Below are 17,422 nucleotides of genomic sequence, written 5' to 3'. Positions count from 1 at the left end.
GGACGAGGAGCGGGATGGAGAAGCCGTGTTTCAAGCCCCGGGCGCTTTCCCGCTCGCAGCAGCTCTTGCGCGCCTCGGAGGGACCCCGCGGACCTCCCTTCATGGGGAAGAGGCTCTAAGGAGAAACACCCGAAGGTCCCATCGCCCAGGTAGAGCGGGCCCCGCTTCCTGGTCTCTCCCGGCGCCTCACTTGTCTGCAGCCCCCCGCCGCGCCAGCAGAGGAGGCCCCGGTGCTTGGCCCGCTGACCATCTCCCTTCCTCTTCTGCCCGGGAGACTCAGCAGCTGGCAAGGGGGGGAGGGCAGGGATGGGTCGGTACATTCATTTTGTGCGCGTTCAGAGCAGAGTGCTGAGAGCGTTTCTGAAACACTTGGACTGTAAAAAGATAAAATTAACTCTCCGAGGCCATTGTGGGAACCGAAAATAGACTTGGAACGAAGCAGGCTTTGAATGAGATAATTGGTGGAATCAGAAAGTTCATTGACGATATTTGTGGGGAGGAAGGGAAAGGTCATCCCTGCAGGGAAGGGCTGCTGAAGAGTGGGGCGGTGGGGAGTCCCTGGGGGGCCTTTTCTGAAGCAGGTTGGAGCTCTGCCCCCACCAGGGACGGGGGGAGGGGGAAGCCCTGCCCCACCCACGGCCTGGCTTTGAACCAGGGGCACCTCTTGTAGCTCACCCTAAATTGCTTCAAGTGTGGTTTACGGAACAAACCACAAGGTCCCGCTTCCCCAATGCCAAGAAACTGACATTGCAGCCAAACACCTGTGTGGATGGGGCCTCAGAGACCCTTTGGGGCAGAGGGCCAGGGGGGCTCAGGATTGCTCACCAACTTAATGCCTGGAATTATCTGCAGGTTCTGGTGCCTAAGAAAAGGAGGCCATTCAATCTTCTGTGGGAACCTTAGTGGGTCCTTCCCCTCACCTGTTCCACTGCCCGGTGTCCCTCAAGGCCAGGCCACGTAGCCAGCCCCTCCCCTGCATTGCTGCCCTCAGTTCCCCTCAGTGGGTGCTGGGCCTCAACCGGGAAGGGACCCTCTCGCCTCAAGGGAGTCCAGACACGGGAGGCTCTCTGGCACAAGGGGAGCCACAAGCGGTTCTCTTCCCTACAAGGAATCCGGATTCTTCAAGAGGAGCAGTCTGTGTATTAGTCTGCACGATTAGGGCACAGGAGGGATTCGAACCCAGGGTCTGATTAAGAAGTGAGCAGGACTTGGCCTTCCCCCAACCCCTTTCCTTCCAGATGTGCCACTTAGGGGACTATGACACCATCTGCAGGCTCAGCATTGGGGGACCCGGAAGGATGTCTAGAAGAGCACCTGGTCACGGGAGCTGCTAGATGCTCTTGAGAGACTCCACCTCCACCTCGGCCAAGGAGACTCTGGGCCCATTCTTGGCCTTGAGCAGATCAAAGCCAGGAGTTGGCTGACATTTATTTGTATGCAAAAAGCAAAAGGAAGAAGTGGGGTGGGGGGGCACAATGTAATACTAGTTTTGCTTGACTGGATTTTGAACTCTATACTTGATGGAGTTTTTCCACTGCAATTTTACAGGCATTGTGATTTCCTGGGAAACTTCTGCAGTAGGTAGGAGACCTTTGTGCTAAATTTATCATCTGAAATTAATCTCCACGGTTATTTCTGCTACATCTGAAGGCAAGGGGTGTGAACGGGATTTGTGTGTTTGTGCGTGTAGGTGACAGGCAAGCAAGAACAAGATCCAGTTAAGAAACAGCCTGGTGTGCAATTAACGGCTCCTGCTTTGTGGGAGAAACGCTGCTTTCCCCCAAGGGGCTTCATTTTAGCCAAGCGGGGCCCACTGGAGCCCGAAGCCCCTGGACTGGGTGGCCTCTGCGGGGGGCTCCCACTCCAAAAGCAGCGCCTGGAAGAGGAACCGCCCAGCTGGGGGGAAGAGGACCCCACGGGACCCTCCTGGAGCATCGCTCGGTCCCGGCCCTGCTTGGAAGCTATTGAGGGGCGGGGGGGGGGCGGGAAAGCGATGTAAGCAATCTGGGGGATTCCCTGGCTGCCCTAAGAAACGGCCAGCGGTGCCAGATGCGCCTTCCAACCAGCACAGCAGGAGCGTCCGAGACTGCTGCAGCCCCTCCCGTCAGGGAAATCCCTTCTTCGCCCTTTGCCGGAGAACTGCGCGTCCTTGGTGGCGCCTCCGATCCGTATCTTGAACGGGGTCTCTCTGGGTCAACGGATCGCTCAATTGGGATTGGCGCAAGAATCGCTCCAAGTCTGCGGGGAGAACGGCGGGCGGGCGGGGAGATGCCGGGGGACCGGCGGCAATTCCGCTGCTGCCACCACCTCGCGGCAGGCGGGCTCGTGGAAAGAGACGGGAGGACGAGCAGGAGCGGAGCCGCCTGCGCCATTCCTTGGCCCCGTCCCGTCATCGCGCATCTCCGGAGTCGCGTCGCCCCCGCGCTGCCCCAATCTTTTTCCCACGGAAAGCGCGCCCGTGGCTGCCCCTGCTGGACTCGGGGGGGGGGGAGGGGAGGGGCGGTCGACCAGAGCACCTGCAGAGGGGGGCAGGTCACGCTGTCGCCCCTCCCCTCCGCCTGGGAGGGGGCTTCCCCTCGACGGGACGGGGAGGGGCGGGGCTGGGCTCTGGCCTCTCAGGTCGAGCGCTTTAAAGCGCAGCTCTGCTCGGAGCCCGGGAGAGAACGCCACGGCACGGTGGGTCTCCCTGCGAGAAAGGCGTGGGGGGGGGGCTGCGGGGCTCGGACCCGGCTTGCATTTTGGAGGGCGCGCTCTGCACATGATCCGCGGTGGCCTCCTGCTCCGTGGCACGTCGGGCGGCGGCGCATCTCTTTCCTCCGGCGATTCCGGGCAGGATTTCGGAAGCGGCGCCTGACTGGCACCGTCTCCGGGCTGCAGGGCAGTGGAGGCCGCCAGGAAGGACCCGTCGCTGCAGCCGGAGGTGGCGGTGGCGGCGGCGGGGAAGGGTAGCGCGGATCGGGGAAGAAGGTGCGGGCAGACGGGTGGACACCGCCCGGCCGTCCGCGTTCGCACCGGTCCCCTCCGAGACTGTTCCGTGGGGCTCTCTGGGGGCGGAGGAGAGCAGGAAAGGGCAGCGGCCGCCACCCCGCCCTGTCCGTAGCTGAGAGCCAGCCGGGAGCGGGCAGCGCTGTGCTGGGCCGGGCTGCCTTGCTGCCCTCCCGGTCTCTGGGCTGAACGGAGCTGTGCGCGGCGCAGCGGCTCCGGGTGTTCGGGGCCCCGACGGCTCTCGGGCGCAGAACCGGGCAGGCGCTCATCTCCGCCGGCCGGCCCGCCCGCCCAGAGGAAGGGCCGGTCTGGGAGGACTGCAAAGCCCAGCTCCTTGGGGGCCGGGGAGGGGCGGCAGTGGCGGGGCGGATCCTGGCCAGGGGTGGGGTCTCAGCGCCAACCGCACCGGGTGGGGAGGGTCCTTGCAGCTCTGTAAGCGGGCCTCTCTGCCTCGTTCCGCAGATGCCCGTGAGCCTCCCCACCGCGCTGCGTGTTTCCGGGACGACCCTCTTCGCGGTGACGGTGCTGGGGGGCATCCTGGCCGCCTACGTCACGGGCTACCAGTTCATCCACACGGAGCAGCACTACCTGTCCTTCGGGCTCTACGGGGCCATCCTGGGCCTCCACCTCTTCGTCCAGAGCTTCTTCGCCTTCCTGGAGCACCGGCGGATGCGGCTGGAGGGGCGGCCGCTGAAGCTCCAGGCCTCGGTGGCGCTCTGCATCGCGGCCTACCAGGAGGACCCGGACTACCTGCGCCAATGCCTCCGCTCCGTCCAGCGCATCTCCTTCCCGGGCCTGAAGGTGGTGATGGTGGTGGACGGCAACGGGGAGGAGGACACCTACATGCTGGACCTCTTCCAGGAGGTGATGGGCTCCGAGCAGACCGGCAGCTTCGTCTGGGGCAGCAACTTCCACTCGCGGGGGCCAGGGGAGACGGAGGGGGCCCACCGGAAGGCCAGGCAGCACGTCCAGAGCCTGGTCCGCCACCACACCCACTCTTGCATCATGCAGAAGTGGGGGGGCAAGCGGGAGGTCATGTACACTGCCTTCCAGGCCCTGGGGGACTCAGTGGACTACGTGCAGGTGGGTGCAGCATGCAAGGCCTCCCATCCCCCAATCCCGGCCTCTGCCCCATGGGAATTGCCCCAGAAGTGCCCTCTCCCCATCTCTCAGGTGGAAGGGATCCCTTGCCAGAGACTGCCAGCAGGTGCCCCCCCTCCACCCCCCCAATCCCTCCCGGGCTCCTGTATCTTTTGTAGCAGGAAGGGCCGTTTCTCATTCCTGTGTGAAGGACTGGGGCATGATGTCCTGCCCCACAGGAGGAGGATTCCCTGCATGCTGGCCAAGCGAGGCCCCCTTGCTCTGTGGGGCAGGCGCCCTCTGCAGGGACCATCTGGGCATTTGGCCCGTCTCCTGGCTGCACGGGCGCCTGAGTTGTTGTCTTCCCCCCAAGCATTGCTCAACGGGAAGAGTCCCCTGTGTGTAAATCCTACCTTGGGCCGCGGTGGCCCTTTCTCCTGGGGCAGGTGTGTGACTCGGACACCGTTCTGGATCCTTCCTGCACGGTGGAGATGCTCCGGATCCTGGAGGAGGACTCCCGTGTCGGTGGCGTTGGTGGAGATGTCCAGGTGGGGCCCGGAAGCTCAGGGAGCCCAACAGTGGGGGGGGGCAGGGTTGGTTCTCCCTGATGTTCAGCCTGGATTTCTGTGAGGTGTGTGAGAATCCGGCCCTTCCGTTTAATCCTGGACATTTTGCAACTCTGCGACATGCTTGTTCATGCTTCGCTCAGCCATTGTAAACTGAAGCTGTGGCCTCGTGCTATGTGCCAATCCTACCTGATTTATTTAATAAACAATTGTCAAAGGAAGTGGGGACAAATGCGGAGCTTGAGCGGTCACCTCACGGGAAGCAGAGTTTTGAGAAAGGACCAGATGGAGCAGCCTCAAACCCCCCCCTCCTTCTCTCCTAGATCCTCAACAAGTACGACTCGTGGATCTCCTTCCTGAGCAGCGTGCGGTACTGGATGGCCTTCAACGTAGAGCGGGCCTGCCAGTCCTACTTCGGGTGCGTCCAGTGCATCAGCGGGCCCCTGGGCATGTACCGCAACTCCCTCTTGCAGCAGTTCCTGGAAGACTGGTACCACCAGACCTTCCTGGGCAGCAAATGCAGCTTCGGGGACGACCGGCACCTGACCAACCGCGTCCTCAGCCTGGGCTACCGCACGAAGTACACGGCCCGCTCCAAGTGCCTGACGGAGACCCCCACCCGCTACCTGCGCTGGCTCAACCAGCAGACCCGCTGGAGCAAATCCTACTTTCGGGAGTGGCTCTACAACGCACTCTGGTTCCACAAGCACCACCTCTGGATGACCTACGAGTCGGTGGTGACGGGCTTCTTCCCATTCTTCCTCATCGCCACCGTCATCCAGCTCTTCTACCGCGGCCGCGTCTGGAACATCCTCCTCTTCCTGCTGACGGTGCAGCTGGTGGGCATCGTCAAGGCCACCTACGCCTGCTTCCTGCGCGGCAACGCGGAGATGATCTTCATGTCCCTCTACTCCTTGCTCTACATGTCCAGCCTCTTGCCGGCCAAGGTGTTTGCCATCGCCACCATCAACAAGTCCGGCTGGGGCACCTCCGGCAGGAAGAGGGTGGTGGTCAACTTCATCGGCCTCGTCCCCGTCTCGGTCTGGGTGGCAGTGCTGCTGGGTGGGCTGGCCTACACCGCCTACCGCCAGGACCTCTTCACGGACACCGAGCTGGTCTTCCTCATCACGGGCGCCATCTTGTACGCCTGCTACTGGGTGGGCCTGCTCACCCTCTACCTGGCCATCGTGGCCCGGCGCTGCAGCAAGCCGCAGGAGCAGTACAGCCTGGCCTTCGCGGAGGTGTGAGGCTGCCGGAGGACAATGGAGGGAGCTGAGGCAAGCGCCTTCCCCTTCGCGGCTGAGGCTCCTTGGGGAGGGCCGGCCCCACCCTGCTTGAAGCGGCGTTTCATGTGGCTCGTCTGGAAGCAGCTGGCAAGCTCAGCATGCCAGTACTCTCTGCTGGGGGAGGGGGAAGGACGGGTTCTGGCGGAAAGACACCCCCCCCCCTCCGTGCAGAAGACCTGAGCGTCAGCTCCTCCTCTGCCCTCTCATGCACGCAAGGCTGGGGCCGGAGAGGAGGATGGGGGCCCTCAGAGGCCACACTGTGGGGCAACCACCCTCGGGAGACCATTGCTGAGTCCTCGTCAGGGGTGGGGGCCTCTGCCGGGTCTTCAGGCGGTTTCTCTGCAGGAGTCAAGGGGGGGAGGGAGGCCAGGGAGCCCCTATTGGGGAACGTGCCCCACCCAGCCTCCCTCACGGATAGCTGCAGACGGGGAGGCCTGAACTGACATGCTATGCAGCACAGGGAGGACGTTCGGCCTGGCTGGGCCTCGTTCCTGCCTGCAACCGTGAGGTTGCCGTCTTCCTCGGACCTTCTACCTCTGTCCCTCCCCCGGAGTCTTGGGGGCTTTTCCAGAGATTCCTCCCAGGTGCTACTTCCAAGAGGGAGGGGGGCAGCCCGGCTGCTCCGCCCTCCGTCCCCCTACCCCCCTCTTCCTCCTCCAGCAAGAGGGGGGTGGGCGGGGACCTCCTCACTCAGGGGTGGGGGGAGGGAGCTTTGACTGCAACCTGTCACTCCACTGAGAGGGAACATGATGCCCCCCCAACACCCCCTTTGCCAGCTTCCTGCTTAGCCAGCATCTGAAGGGGTGGGTGCTGGCGGTCCCTCGGCAGAGCCTGCCTGCCCCCTGCTGGAGTTGAGAGGAAAACCAGCTCTTCCCAGGTTCAGTCCAGAGGATTCCTGAAACTCTTCATGTTTATGCCTTTTTTTTGAAAAAGCAAGTTTCTACATTTTGAGCAATATTTTAAACCGTCTCAGAGAAATCTGGAGGCTTTTCTGGAGTTTTCCCGCCTTGTACATCTGTTGCCAGATCGTGCTCTTCTTCTTGCAACCCCCCCCCCCCAGCCTGCCTTCCGAGGTGGGAGGAAGCTTTTAAGAAAGGCCTGAGCAGGGGGTTGGAGTAGAAGACCCCTAAGGTCCCTTCCAACTCTGATGGGAATGTTCTGCTCTAAACCTTTTAGCTTATCAGAAATATGGATAAGCTGTAAATGAGGCCTGCACACTTAAAAGAACGAACGTTCCATGTCCTGAGAAAACTTGTTATAATGACAATATTTGTCATTTTGGTGTTGAATGAACTAATGCAACTTTTACGGAACTGTTGCCATCTAGATGTATGGACTTCAACTCCCATGATCCCCAGCCAGCAACTAAACTCCAGCACATCTGAAGAACTAGTGAAGGTTCATAGGCTGTCTGCATTACACCTGCCCTGGGGCCTCTTCCTCTTCCTTGCCAATTGGAGTGCCCGATCCTAACCGACATCCAGACCCCTCAGCTTCCTTTGGTTTGGGGCACGTGGGTGGGTGGGGGAGGGCGGCAGGTCTTGTGCTTCTGCCCCCTAATACGGCGTCACAACTCTTTCTCAGAGGCAGCTATGTTGACTCAAGACTGGGGAGGGGGCATCACAGCATCTCTCCTTTGTCTACTATGGGCATTAACTTCTGAACCAAAAAACGTATTTATATATATATAAATATATATAAATATATATATATATATATATATATATATATATATATATATATATATATACACACACATACACACACATACCCTTCTCCAATTAGGCACACTCCTTCCTTGTATAGAACATGTTGAGAAAATCATTCTGTAACCAGCGATTACTATGCTGCAACTAGACATTCTGCAAAAAAGGTTTTATTTACATATTTTGCTTTTGATATGCAAATGGAGGGTTTTGGGAGAAGTGGGCATAGTCTGCTTGTGCTTTTCTGTTATTGGCTTGAAGTGCTGACGTTGCCAAGCCATCAAGAGGCCCAGAGTCTTGCTTGGTACAAATCCCAAGAGCCTTCAGGGTCTCACGGGGTTTTCCTGTCATTCCACAGAGCAACCGTCTGCAGCCCGTTTGAGTTTACTCCTGCCTTCAGCACCTTCGCCCAGGCCATTTCTGGCTGTGCCAGTGTGCCAACTGGTCATTTGGGAACTGATGCCGAGGAAGGGCAGTCACTGGTGCTCAAAGGGGGGCAGGGGCTTCTTCCAATGCTGCCCTTTTGCACAGGCCCCAGTGAGAGGAAGCACTAGGCGCAGAGGCTGCTACCTTTCAGAAGGAGTTTTTCTCCCCAAGCGGCCAAGGCCAAAGGGTGATGGGGAGGAGAGCCACGATCCAGGCTGGGCTTCCTTCTTCTGGGCTGGCTGCTTCTTCTCCTTGCTCCTTGAGCCAGTGGTTAGAATGCAGTTCCACAGGCTAAATCACTGCCCACTGCCAGGAGTTCGATTCTGACTGGCTGGAGGTTGAGTTGGCTCTCCATCCTTCCAGGTCTATAAAAGGGGGAGCCAGAGTGGAGGTGACAGTAAACCCCTTAGAGGGCTGCAGAGTGGGGGCTAAATCTAAGGACCACGGCTGCTCTTCTTCTCAGATCTGCTGAGCTTCAGCTGCCTCTGTTTTGTAGGCCGATTCTTTGGGGTTCCAGTCCCTCCTTTGAAGACTTTTGGTACTTTTGTTAATAACACCAGATGAACACTTGAAAGTTATTTGTAACTTTATTTATTTTTTACTTGCATTTCCATTTTTTAAAAAGAGGTTTGGATTTTTAAAATGACATTTGTTACACTAAATAAAGCTTTGGAAACCGAGGAGCCGGTGGCCGCTCTCTCAGGCCTTCTTGGGGGCGCCGGGGACGATGGGCTTGGGGCGCGTCTTGAAGAGCAGCTTGGTGCGGATGAGCGCGGCCACCTCGTAGGCGGGGGGGCCGCGGGGGGGGTCCTCGGAGGCGGCCTCGCCCCCCCTGCGCAGCACGGCCACCGCCTTCTCCAGCCGCACCACCTTCCCGTAGAGCACGTGGTGGCCCAGCAGCAGCACCGGCGCTCCCTGCGGGGACGGAAGGCGAGACGGGGCGGCCCCGGGGAGGGAGGGTCAGCGGACAGTCTCTCCCCCCCCTCCCGGCCCCTCCCCCTCCCCCTTCCCCCGCGCTGACCTCCTGGGTGAAGTGCAGGTCGCCCAGCAGCCGCCCGGCCAGGCCGCCGTCTCCGCCTCCGCCGCGCGCCTCCAGCTGCCCCTGGAGCTCCAGCAGCAGCCACTCCGCCTCCGCGCCCGCCGCCCTGCAAGAGAGCCGGAGCCGGTCAGGGACGGGGCGCCCCTCGCCCCCACTTCCGCCCCCTCCCCCCTCCCTCCCGGGCTCACCGGCGCACGGCCAGCTGCACCATCGCCCCGCCCCCTCCGCCCCCCGCCTCTTCCGCTTCCGGGTCAGCGCCGCACGTGGAGCCACTGCCGGCCATGGGCGACTTCCAGGTGCACCGCGCGCGGCTCTTCGCCTTCGTGCCGTCCGGGGTCCGCTGCCTGGCCGCCCCCGGCGCCCGACCGCCCCGCCGCCGCCTGGCCGCCGCCCGCCTCGACGGCGCCGTGGAGCTCTACGACCTGCAGGCCAACGGCGCCCAGGAGAAGGTGGGCGGGCGGGTGAGGGGGGTGGGGAGTGGGTGGGTGGGGTTCCTCCTCCTGGTCACCCCCCCCGGCCGACGCTCCCCTCTCCCCCCCCGCAGGTGATCCCGGGCCACGAGGCGCGCGCTCCGGAGGCGCTGTGCTGGGCGGCGGGCGAGCGGCTGTTCGGCGCCGGGCTGGGCGGGGCGGTGCTGGAGTACGACCTGCAGCGGCTGCGCGTGAGGGCCGCGCTCGAGGCCTTCGGGGGGCCACTCTGGAGCCTGGCGGCGGACCCCGAGGGCGCCCGGCTGGCGGTGCGTGAGGCGGGGGCTCTGGGGAGGGCGTGGGGGGGGCGGCGGCGGGAGGGGCGGCTGACCGACGCTCGGCTGCTCTCGGCAGGTGGGCTGCGAGGACGGCTCGGTCAAGCTCTTCCGAGTGGAGGCGGACGGCATCCAGTTTGAACGGCAGCTGGACCGGCAGAAAGGTCGGGGGCGCTGGGCCAGAGGGGGAGTGCGGGGTGTGTGTGTTTTGCTTCCAGTGCGGGGAGCTGAAGGCTGAGCTGCCTTTCTACCAATACGAGTCCAGGCGAAGCCTCTGGGGGGGGGGGAGGCCTGTAATTAGGAGGCTTTAACTCCCTAACGCTTTGCCCAACGTTGTCATTGAGGGGAGGAATTCCAAACGTCGCCCACCAGTCTGTTTCCCCAGTGCAGAGTGAGGAGGGCCCGGCAGGCGTCCAGTGGGGCCTGGGTGGTTCCGGCCTCTGGGCCTGAGACTCTGCCCGCTTTCCCTCCCAGAGCGCATCCTCTCCCTCTCCTGGCATCCCTCTGGCACCAAGATCGCAGCTGGCTCCATCGACTGCTTTTACATCTTTGACGTGGAGTCGGGTAAGTCCTCCAGCTACTTTGGACCAAGCGAAGCAAGAGCACCTGAGTGGTGGGCACCTGCCTGGGCTGGCGCTCTCTCTTCACCGCGCCAGACAGAGACATGGCAGGGCCCTCGGTCATCGGAGTCTGTTCTGGCCTTGGGGTGCAAAAGGCCCTGGGCTCAATTTCTGTAGGTGTTCCAAAGGAAAATGGGGAAAACCATCAGGGGCCCCAGGTAGCCACCGCGGGAGAAAAGAGTTTCCTGTGGCTTTATCTGAGCAACTCTTTCCCCCAATTGCCTTCAAGTGGATTCGGGCTGATTTTTAATTGCCGCACCATGCGCCTTCCTTAGGTCACACCAGCCAGCGGATCCTGGTAGAAGGGCGCTTGCAAGGCCCCCCCCAGAGAGAGGTGCCTGGTGTGGGGCCTGGCCTTCCTTTCAGATGGCACAGTGGTCAGCGTGGATTCTGCCGGAAAAGTGCAGTTCTGGGATTCGGCAATGGGCACGCTGCTCTCTAAGCACCCCATCAGCAAAGCTGCCGTGCTTTCCGTGGCCGTGGCCGAGGTGGGTGAGGGTTGCAAATCCTAATGAAAGAAGGACTAAGGGAGGATTTGTAGGTGTCATCAGAGGATTGAATGTTTATCCATATTCTGCCCTGGTGCAGTTGGGCCCGGCCAGCTGCCCAGATTCCCCCTCAGGCCTCATGGTGTGGAGCTGCGGGGTCAGTTTCCCACCCACAGGCTGATGCTTCGTAGAAAGGAATTCATGGGCGTCTGGGGCCACAACTCCAGTTCGAAATGATGAAGTTGCCCACCGCTGAGCAGGAGGAAGCCAAGGGCCAGCTGTGGCTGAGCCACCGTCCCTTTCAGCGGGGCATCTGCCTGGGGCATAAGAGGCAGAAGAACCTTTGGGGCCTGGGAGGTTCACGGCATCGTGTCCTCACCCCTTGGCCTCCCCTGGTTTTCTTCAGGTGGAAGACAGTATGGTGGTTGGCACATCGGAGGGGGCAGTGTATCAGTTCCAGCTGCTACCGGTGAGGTTGGGCAGCTCTGAGCGCCAGTGGGTGCGCACCCGACCCTTCTGGCACCACACACACGACGTGCGGACAGTGGCCCACACCGCCACAGCCTTCATCTCTGGAGGTACAGTAGAGCTCCCAACATCCAGGCTGTGATTCCCCAGCTGAAGGCGGTTAAGGGGACCCCCCTCCTCCCCCAAGGGAGACAGCCAGGTCGATGAGGCCCGTTGCATTCCTGGTGGCTGGGGTGGCTCTGCTCATTGCTCTGAGCCCTGGCTGCTTCAAGAAGGCGGTGCCTGCTGGCTGGGATGAGCCAGAGGCCGGGAAGCGTCCAGGTCGCCTGAGCCAGCTGTGATCCTTCCCTGGTAGGGCTGGATGGGCAACTGGTGATCCGGCCCCTGATGGAGCGGGTGGAGTCCAAGTCCTACGACGCTGCCCTTCGCACCATCACCTTCCCCCACGTGAGTGCAGGGGCCTCTCCCTCGGGCTGGGCGGGGGAGGGGGAGGGGCTGCTCTTGAAGCGGAGGGAGGGGTCTCTTGCTGGTGCTTGAGGGGCCTTCCTCTTCTCCCAGAGGCGCCTCGTCTCCTGCTCCCGGACAGCCCGGCTCCTCCTCTTCCAGTACCCTCAGCACCTGGAGCTCTGGCGGCTCGGCACCACAAACGTCTTTGGTGAGCATGCGCACGGCTCCAACGGGCGGAGGGCGGGCACGGCCAAGAGCGCAGCCTGCCTTCCCTGCCACCCTCTCTGGCGATTGCAGCCACAGGACCTTCCTGCCACGCCCTGTGGCACCTTGTTTCTTGCTGCAGGAAGGCCTGGCGAGGTCCTGCCGGTGTCCAGCCCCCCCCAGAACCTGCTCCAGCTGAAGGCCAAGGTGAGGAGGTGTGATTTCCCAACCCTGGCACTTGGCACTCCGAGTGGGGCAAGTCCGTCCAGTTGTCCAGTTTGGCCTTTCCATCCTTGGCTACCTTCTCCGCTTGGAGAAAGAAGGGGGATGGGTGTCTTACAAATGCCCCTTGAGAGACTGCTGGGTCTGGAGAATCCACCCGTTGCTGAGTCCCTTCCTTCCTTCCTCCCTCCCTCCCTCCCCTTCCTTCCTTCCTCCCTCCCTCCCTCTCCTTCCTTCCTTCCTCTCTTTCCTCCCTCCCTCTCCTTCCTTCCTTCCTTCCTCTCCTTCCTTCCTCTCCTTCCTCCCTCCCTCTCCTTCCTCCCTCCCTCTCCTTCCTCCCTCCCTCTCCTTCCTCCCTCCCTCTCCTTCCTCCCTCCCTCCCCTTCCTTCCTTCCTCCCTCCCTCTCCTTCCTTCCTTCCTCTCTTTCCTCCCTCCCTCTCCTTCCTTCCTTCCTTCCTCTCCTTCCTTCCTTCCTCTCCTTCCTTCCTCTCCTTCCTCCCTCCCTCTCCTTCCTCCCTCCCTCCCTCTCCTTCCTTCCTCTCCTTCCTTCCTTCCTCTCCTTCCTTCCTTCCTCTCCTCCCTCCCTCTCCTTCCTCCCTCCCTCTCCTCCCTCCCTCCCTCCCCTTCCTCCCTCCCTCCCTCTCCTTCCTCCCTCTCCTTCCTTCCTTCCTCCCTCCCTCTCCTTCCTCCCTCTCCTTCGTTCCTTCCTCTCCTTCCTCCCTCTCCTTCCTTCCTCTCCTTCCTTCCTTACTTTCCTTCCTCTCCTTCCTTCCTTCCTCTCCTCCCTCCCTCTCCTTCCTCCCTCCCTCTCCTTCCTTCCTCTCCTTCCTTCCTTCCTCTCCTTCCTTCCTCTCCTTCCTTCCTTCCTTCCTCTCCTCCCTCCCTCTCCTTCCTTCCTCTCCTTCCTTCCTTCCTCCCTCCCTCCCTCTTGCTTCATCGCAGGGCCCAGAGCACATCCGCAGCAGCTGCCTTTCCCCGTGTGGCGCCTGGATTGTCTACTCCACAGCTAGCAGGTTCTGCCTGCATCGGGTTCAGCTGGACAATGACCACATTTCCATCAGCAGAGTGAGTGAGACCGCCACGGTGTGTGTGTGTGAGCTGTGGGCACTGAAGCCAGTTGGAAACCTCCCTGTCTCCTCCAGAGGGTCCTGCCGGTTGCCCCCATCCTGGCTCCCTTTCCCCCAGGTTCGCAAGATCCCCAGGCTGAAGGGCTCGGCCCACCACGTCCTTTTTTCTGGCGACTCCACCCGGCTTTTTCTGGCATCGGATCGGGGCTGCGTGCACGTGCTGTCGCTCTTGCAGTCGGGGGCCTGCAGGCATCTCTGCACGCTTCGACCAAATTCAGGTAACCATGGTTTGTTTTAGATGAAGGCATGTTGAACATTCTAGCCAAATAGAAGAGAGTTCTTTCTTGGCCCAGTGTGATTGGACACACACACACACAAGGAGTCTGGTGCAGCCGCTCTCAGTGGACCTAAAAGAACAGAGGCATTGGTCTAGAATCAGGGGGTGCAATACTTAATGATTGTCATGGGGGTCAGATAAGCAGAGAAATCACATTAGGAAACAGTCGATATAAATTGTAATGATGCAAGCGACAAAGTCACACTGTCGTTTGTGGGAGGAGGCAGGGATGGGAACGATGGGGAGATTAGAGGCAGTGCAGACTGAGAAACAGTTTGTGTCCAGGGGGGGCCAGAGGGGTCTGTGGATATTTTCACCGCCCTGTTTCTTCTGCCGTGTTTTCTGCAAATGCTCCCGATGAGAAAGGCAGAGGCAGGGGTTAATCGGCCTCCACAGCTGCCGGGGGAGATCTGACCAACCGCTCATGATCTGTGTCTTCCTGCAGAGACCTTGGAAGCTGTGCTGCAGCTGGCGGTCAGTCCGGACAGCAGGTGGCTGTGCGCAGCGGGCGGAGACCGGGAAATCTGCGTCTACAACTTGGAGAGCCCCAAGGTGAGTCCAGCGGCCGCAGAGACAAGATCCGCTGCTTCCTCCATCGCTTTCCTGCCCTGGGTCTGGCGGCCAGCGTTGGTTGCCCTGCCAAAGTCCTTGGCTTGGTGGGAGCAGAGAGTGGGCTCAGCCACCGATGAGTCCAGGAGCCTCTGTGGAAGAAAGCGCTTCTGCCAGGGGGGAAACTAAGGCAGGCGCATGCTCTCTCTCATTCCGCTGCGCCCCCTTTCCCCAGCTTCACTGCACCGTGCCGGCCTACGAGTGCCCAGTGACGGCAATGGCAATCCATCCGCTGACCAATAACCTCCTCATTGCGCATTCAGACCAGCAGGTAAGGGCTGCACTTCCCTAGATGGGCAGAGTGGGCACAGACCGGCCTCCGAGAACGGCCCCGGGCCTTGCCAAGTGAGGACGGACGGGGCCGGCCTGGCACACCCGCCCGCCGTGCAGACTTTGGCCGTGACCTGCTGCTCTTGGGGCCAGGAAGGGGAGGGGCTTCCACTGAGGGGTCAGCAGCCCAGTCGCCATGGTGGGTCCTGGTGGGAGCGGAGTGCCTGGTTTCCCTTTGGTGTTCACGCTGGGGGGAGATGGGTGGGAGGGAGGGGGGGTCACGCCCGCTGCTGGCTTCCCTCTGCCCAGGTGTTTGAGTTCAGCATCCCGGAGAGAGGCTACACGCCCTGGAGCCGGAAGCTGCAGCAGCTGGGCCTGCACCGGGATTGGCTGGAGCGGGACACGCCCATCACCCACATCGCCTTCCGCCCCGGGGACCCCTCCCACGTCCTGCTGCACGACACATACATGTTCTGCATCCTGGACATGTCGCTGGTGAGTGGGGGGTGGGTGAGGTGGGGGTGCAGAAAGGCTCCTCTGAGCCCAGGCCGCTCCTGCTGCTTGCCCCCCCCCATCCCCCCCCCCCAGCTGGCTCAGGTGGGGAAGCACCGTTTTGTGCCCAGACCTCCTGCCTCCCCAAAGCGGGGGCCTGGGGGGTGGACTGACTCTGGAGTCCAGATCAGGGGTCAGCCAGCAGCTCAGCCCGGAAGCTTTTCGTCTGGTCAGGGCTGGGCACAAAAGGGGGCGGAACCGGCCAGTGAGATCCATGCAGCAAACCCCACCTTCAGCTCGGACGGGGGCTGCCCTCCTGATGGCCCCACTTGCTCCCCCAGCCACTGCAGGAGGATTCTGCGGCCTACAAGAAGTCGGACCCACACGTGAAGACCATCCAGCTTGGTGGTGGTGGTGGTGGCCGGGCCTTCAAGATCTGCAAGAAGTTCCAGGTGGGTCTTTGGGCAATGTGGGGGTGGGGGGGCTGCTCAAGCGGCAGCTGCAGAGTAGGACCCCCCCCCCACCCCAGGTCTTCAGTCCCAGCCGGGAGATGAGTTGGAGGCTCCAGGGGAGGCGTTGGGCCTTCGGATTATTAACCAGGGTGGTCACTGGGTCTAGTTAGTGATTGCAGGGCATCGGTCTGCCAGAGATGTCCTGGGCCAGCCAGGGCCGGCAGCGGTTCCAGAGTGTATGGGGCAACCTGGGTGAGGGGCGTTGGTCCAGCTGCTGGAGCCCTTGGTCCCTTGGGGGAGCAGGAGGGGGGCGGCTGCTGGGTGTCGCGGAAGAGCAGCAGAGGTCCCTTCATCCGGAGACCTGGTGCCTGCAGGGGGCGGGGCCTGTGCTGGCAGAAAAAACCCCACCCCAGTGGGCCATAATTCCCCCAACCCCCCTCGTGTGAGGGCGCCAGGAACCCTCGTGCCTGCCAACACCCAGGGGGCATCGCTGCCCTTAGCAGGCGCCAAGGCGGAGGGCCAGGCGGGAGACCCTTCAGGCAATGGGCTGAGCCACAAAGCCCCTCCTGACTTGACCACTTGCCTCCCCGCAGCCTCTGCTCTTTGTGGACTTCCTGGATGACACTTCTTTGGTGGTGATGGAGCGGCCACTGATGGACATCAAAGCCCAGCTGCCACCCCCCCTCTATCAGAAGAAGTTTGGGACATGAAGGGGCTGACCTGCAGGGGCCTTGGAGGATCTGGGCAGAGGCCGGGCTTCACTGGGGGGCTTCCAGTGCCCCTCCCTTCAGTAGCAGGGGGCTGCGTGGCCAGAGGAGCCACGGTTCATGGGGACCAGGAGGTTGCCCGTTTTCCCACCGTGGCCTGGCTGGGAAAGAGCGCCCCCCCCCCCATGGTGATTAGCCGCTTCGCTCTGCCTTGACCGGCACCAGAAGACCGGCTGCTTTTCTCTCGGCCTTCCTGGGGAAGAATGGCAAAGGTGGACTTTTATACACGGCGTGTCGGGGCGCATCCCTCGGCCAGAAAAGTGACCCAGCAGCTGCATCCCCTTGGGCCAAAGCCTGTGGCCGGCAGACGCTTCCTGCTGGGTCAGTGGCCTCAGGGCCGCCCTGGGACCCCTCCTTTCCTCTGCTGAGGCCCCGTCCAGGCAGCCACGCCAGCTCCCCCCCCCCCTCTGCAGACTGACTGGGAGCCCCGATTTCCGCCCCATCAGACCAGAACAGCCGAGTCAGCAGTGAGGGAGGAGGTGGCCTTGACCGGGCTTTGTTCTGGGCTCCTCCAGGAAGGGTGTGAGTTGCCTCTGTAGAGGGAGGGAAGGAAGGAAACACGCCGGGCTCTTCAGTGGAGCCTGAAAGTCCGGTGTCCTGGGCTGCCCCGAGAATCCCCCCCCCTCCGTCCCTCCCTGGGGCCCCTGAGGTTGAGATTGCTCCTCTTGCCCAGCAACACCAGGAGCTTCACTGGAAATAAATGGCAATAAATAAAAACCCTTCCAGCAGCTCAAAAGCCTCCGTGGTGCACTCATTGGGGGGGGCGGGGGGGGGGGGAGAGAAGGAGGCTTCCCGGGAGCTTTGCAAAAGTCCCCAGTCGCTTCTGCTTTTCGGAAACGGAGGCGGCTTCTCGCCCAAGGGGGGGGGGCGCTCCCCTCTCCCCAGCATCATTCACCCCCCCCATCACCCGCTGGGCGGCCCGTGCAGGGGGGGCGGTGATCCCGCCAGGCTCCGCTCGAGCCCACGCGCTGGGTTCCGCGCCGCAGAAGAGCCGGGCGGGGTCACTTGGGGCCTCGGGGGCGGCGCCTCCCTCCTTCCCTGGGCGGGTTCGAGGCCGCTCCGGGGCCCCCGCCGGCCTCCCGGTGAGCGAAGGACGGCGGGCAGACACCCCCCCCCGGCCGCCGCTCACGTGACGCGCTGCCCTTGGC

At 62.0% G+C, this 17,422-nt stretch overlaps 3 protein-coding genes across 3 annotated transcripts; 2 read left to right on the top strand and 1 right to left on the bottom strand.

Annotated features, from left to right (window-relative positions):
• Positions 1-2,661: 2,661 nt before the first annotated feature.
• HAS3 (hyaluronan synthase 3) lies at positions 2,662-7,587 on the top strand. Its single transcript, XM_070761732.1, has 4 exons — positions 2,662-2,676; positions 3,448-4,068; positions 4,512-4,613; positions 4,955-7,587. Exons 2-4 carry the CDS (start codon positions 3,448-3,450, stop codon positions 5,876-5,878), a joined length of 1,647 nt encoding a protein of 548 aa, XP_070617833.1. The 5' UTR covers positions 2,662-2,676; the 3' UTR covers positions 5,879-7,587.
• Positions 7,588-8,624: 1,037 nt separating this feature from the next.
• CHTF8 (chromosome transmission fidelity factor 8) lies at positions 8,625-9,313 on the bottom strand. The gene is made up of 3 exons (XM_070761733.1): positions 9,277-9,313; positions 9,071-9,194; positions 8,625-8,964 (listed from the first exon to the last, which is right to left on the bottom strand). Exons 1-3 carry the CDS (start codon positions 9,297-9,299, stop codon positions 8,749-8,751), a joined length of 363 nt encoding a protein of 120 aa, XP_070617834.1. The 5' UTR covers positions 9,300-9,313; the 3' UTR covers positions 8,625-8,748.
• Positions 9,314-9,354: 41 nt separating this feature from the next.
• Positions 9,355-17,010, top strand: UTP4 (UTP4 small subunit processome component). The gene is given in 17 exon segments (XM_070761731.1): positions 9,355-9,537; positions 9,633-9,824; positions 9,910-9,994; positions 10,305-10,394; positions 10,726-10,778; positions 10,780-10,938; positions 11,345-11,516; positions 11,762-11,853; positions 11,965-12,061; positions 12,200-12,264; positions 13,223-13,345; positions 13,466-13,625; positions 14,130-14,236; positions 14,469-14,564; positions 14,873-15,058; positions 15,397-15,507; positions 16,101-17,010. Coding segments are annotated over 17 exon segments (2,073 nt in total). The 5' UTR covers positions 9,355-9,369; the 3' UTR covers positions 16,218-17,010.
• The last annotated feature ends 412 nt before the right edge of the window (positions 17,011-17,422 follow it).

Source organism: Erythrolamprus reginae, chromosome 9, assembly GCF_031021105.1.
Source record: "Erythrolamprus reginae isolate rEryReg1 chromosome 9, rEryReg1.hap1, whole genome shotgun sequence".
Classification (NCBI taxonomy): domain Eukaryota; kingdom Metazoa; phylum Chordata; class Lepidosauria; order Squamata; family Dipsadidae; genus Erythrolamprus; species Erythrolamprus reginae.
Note: the sequence above shows the minus strand (reverse complement) of the source record. Positions and strands in the feature narration are given on the sequence as shown.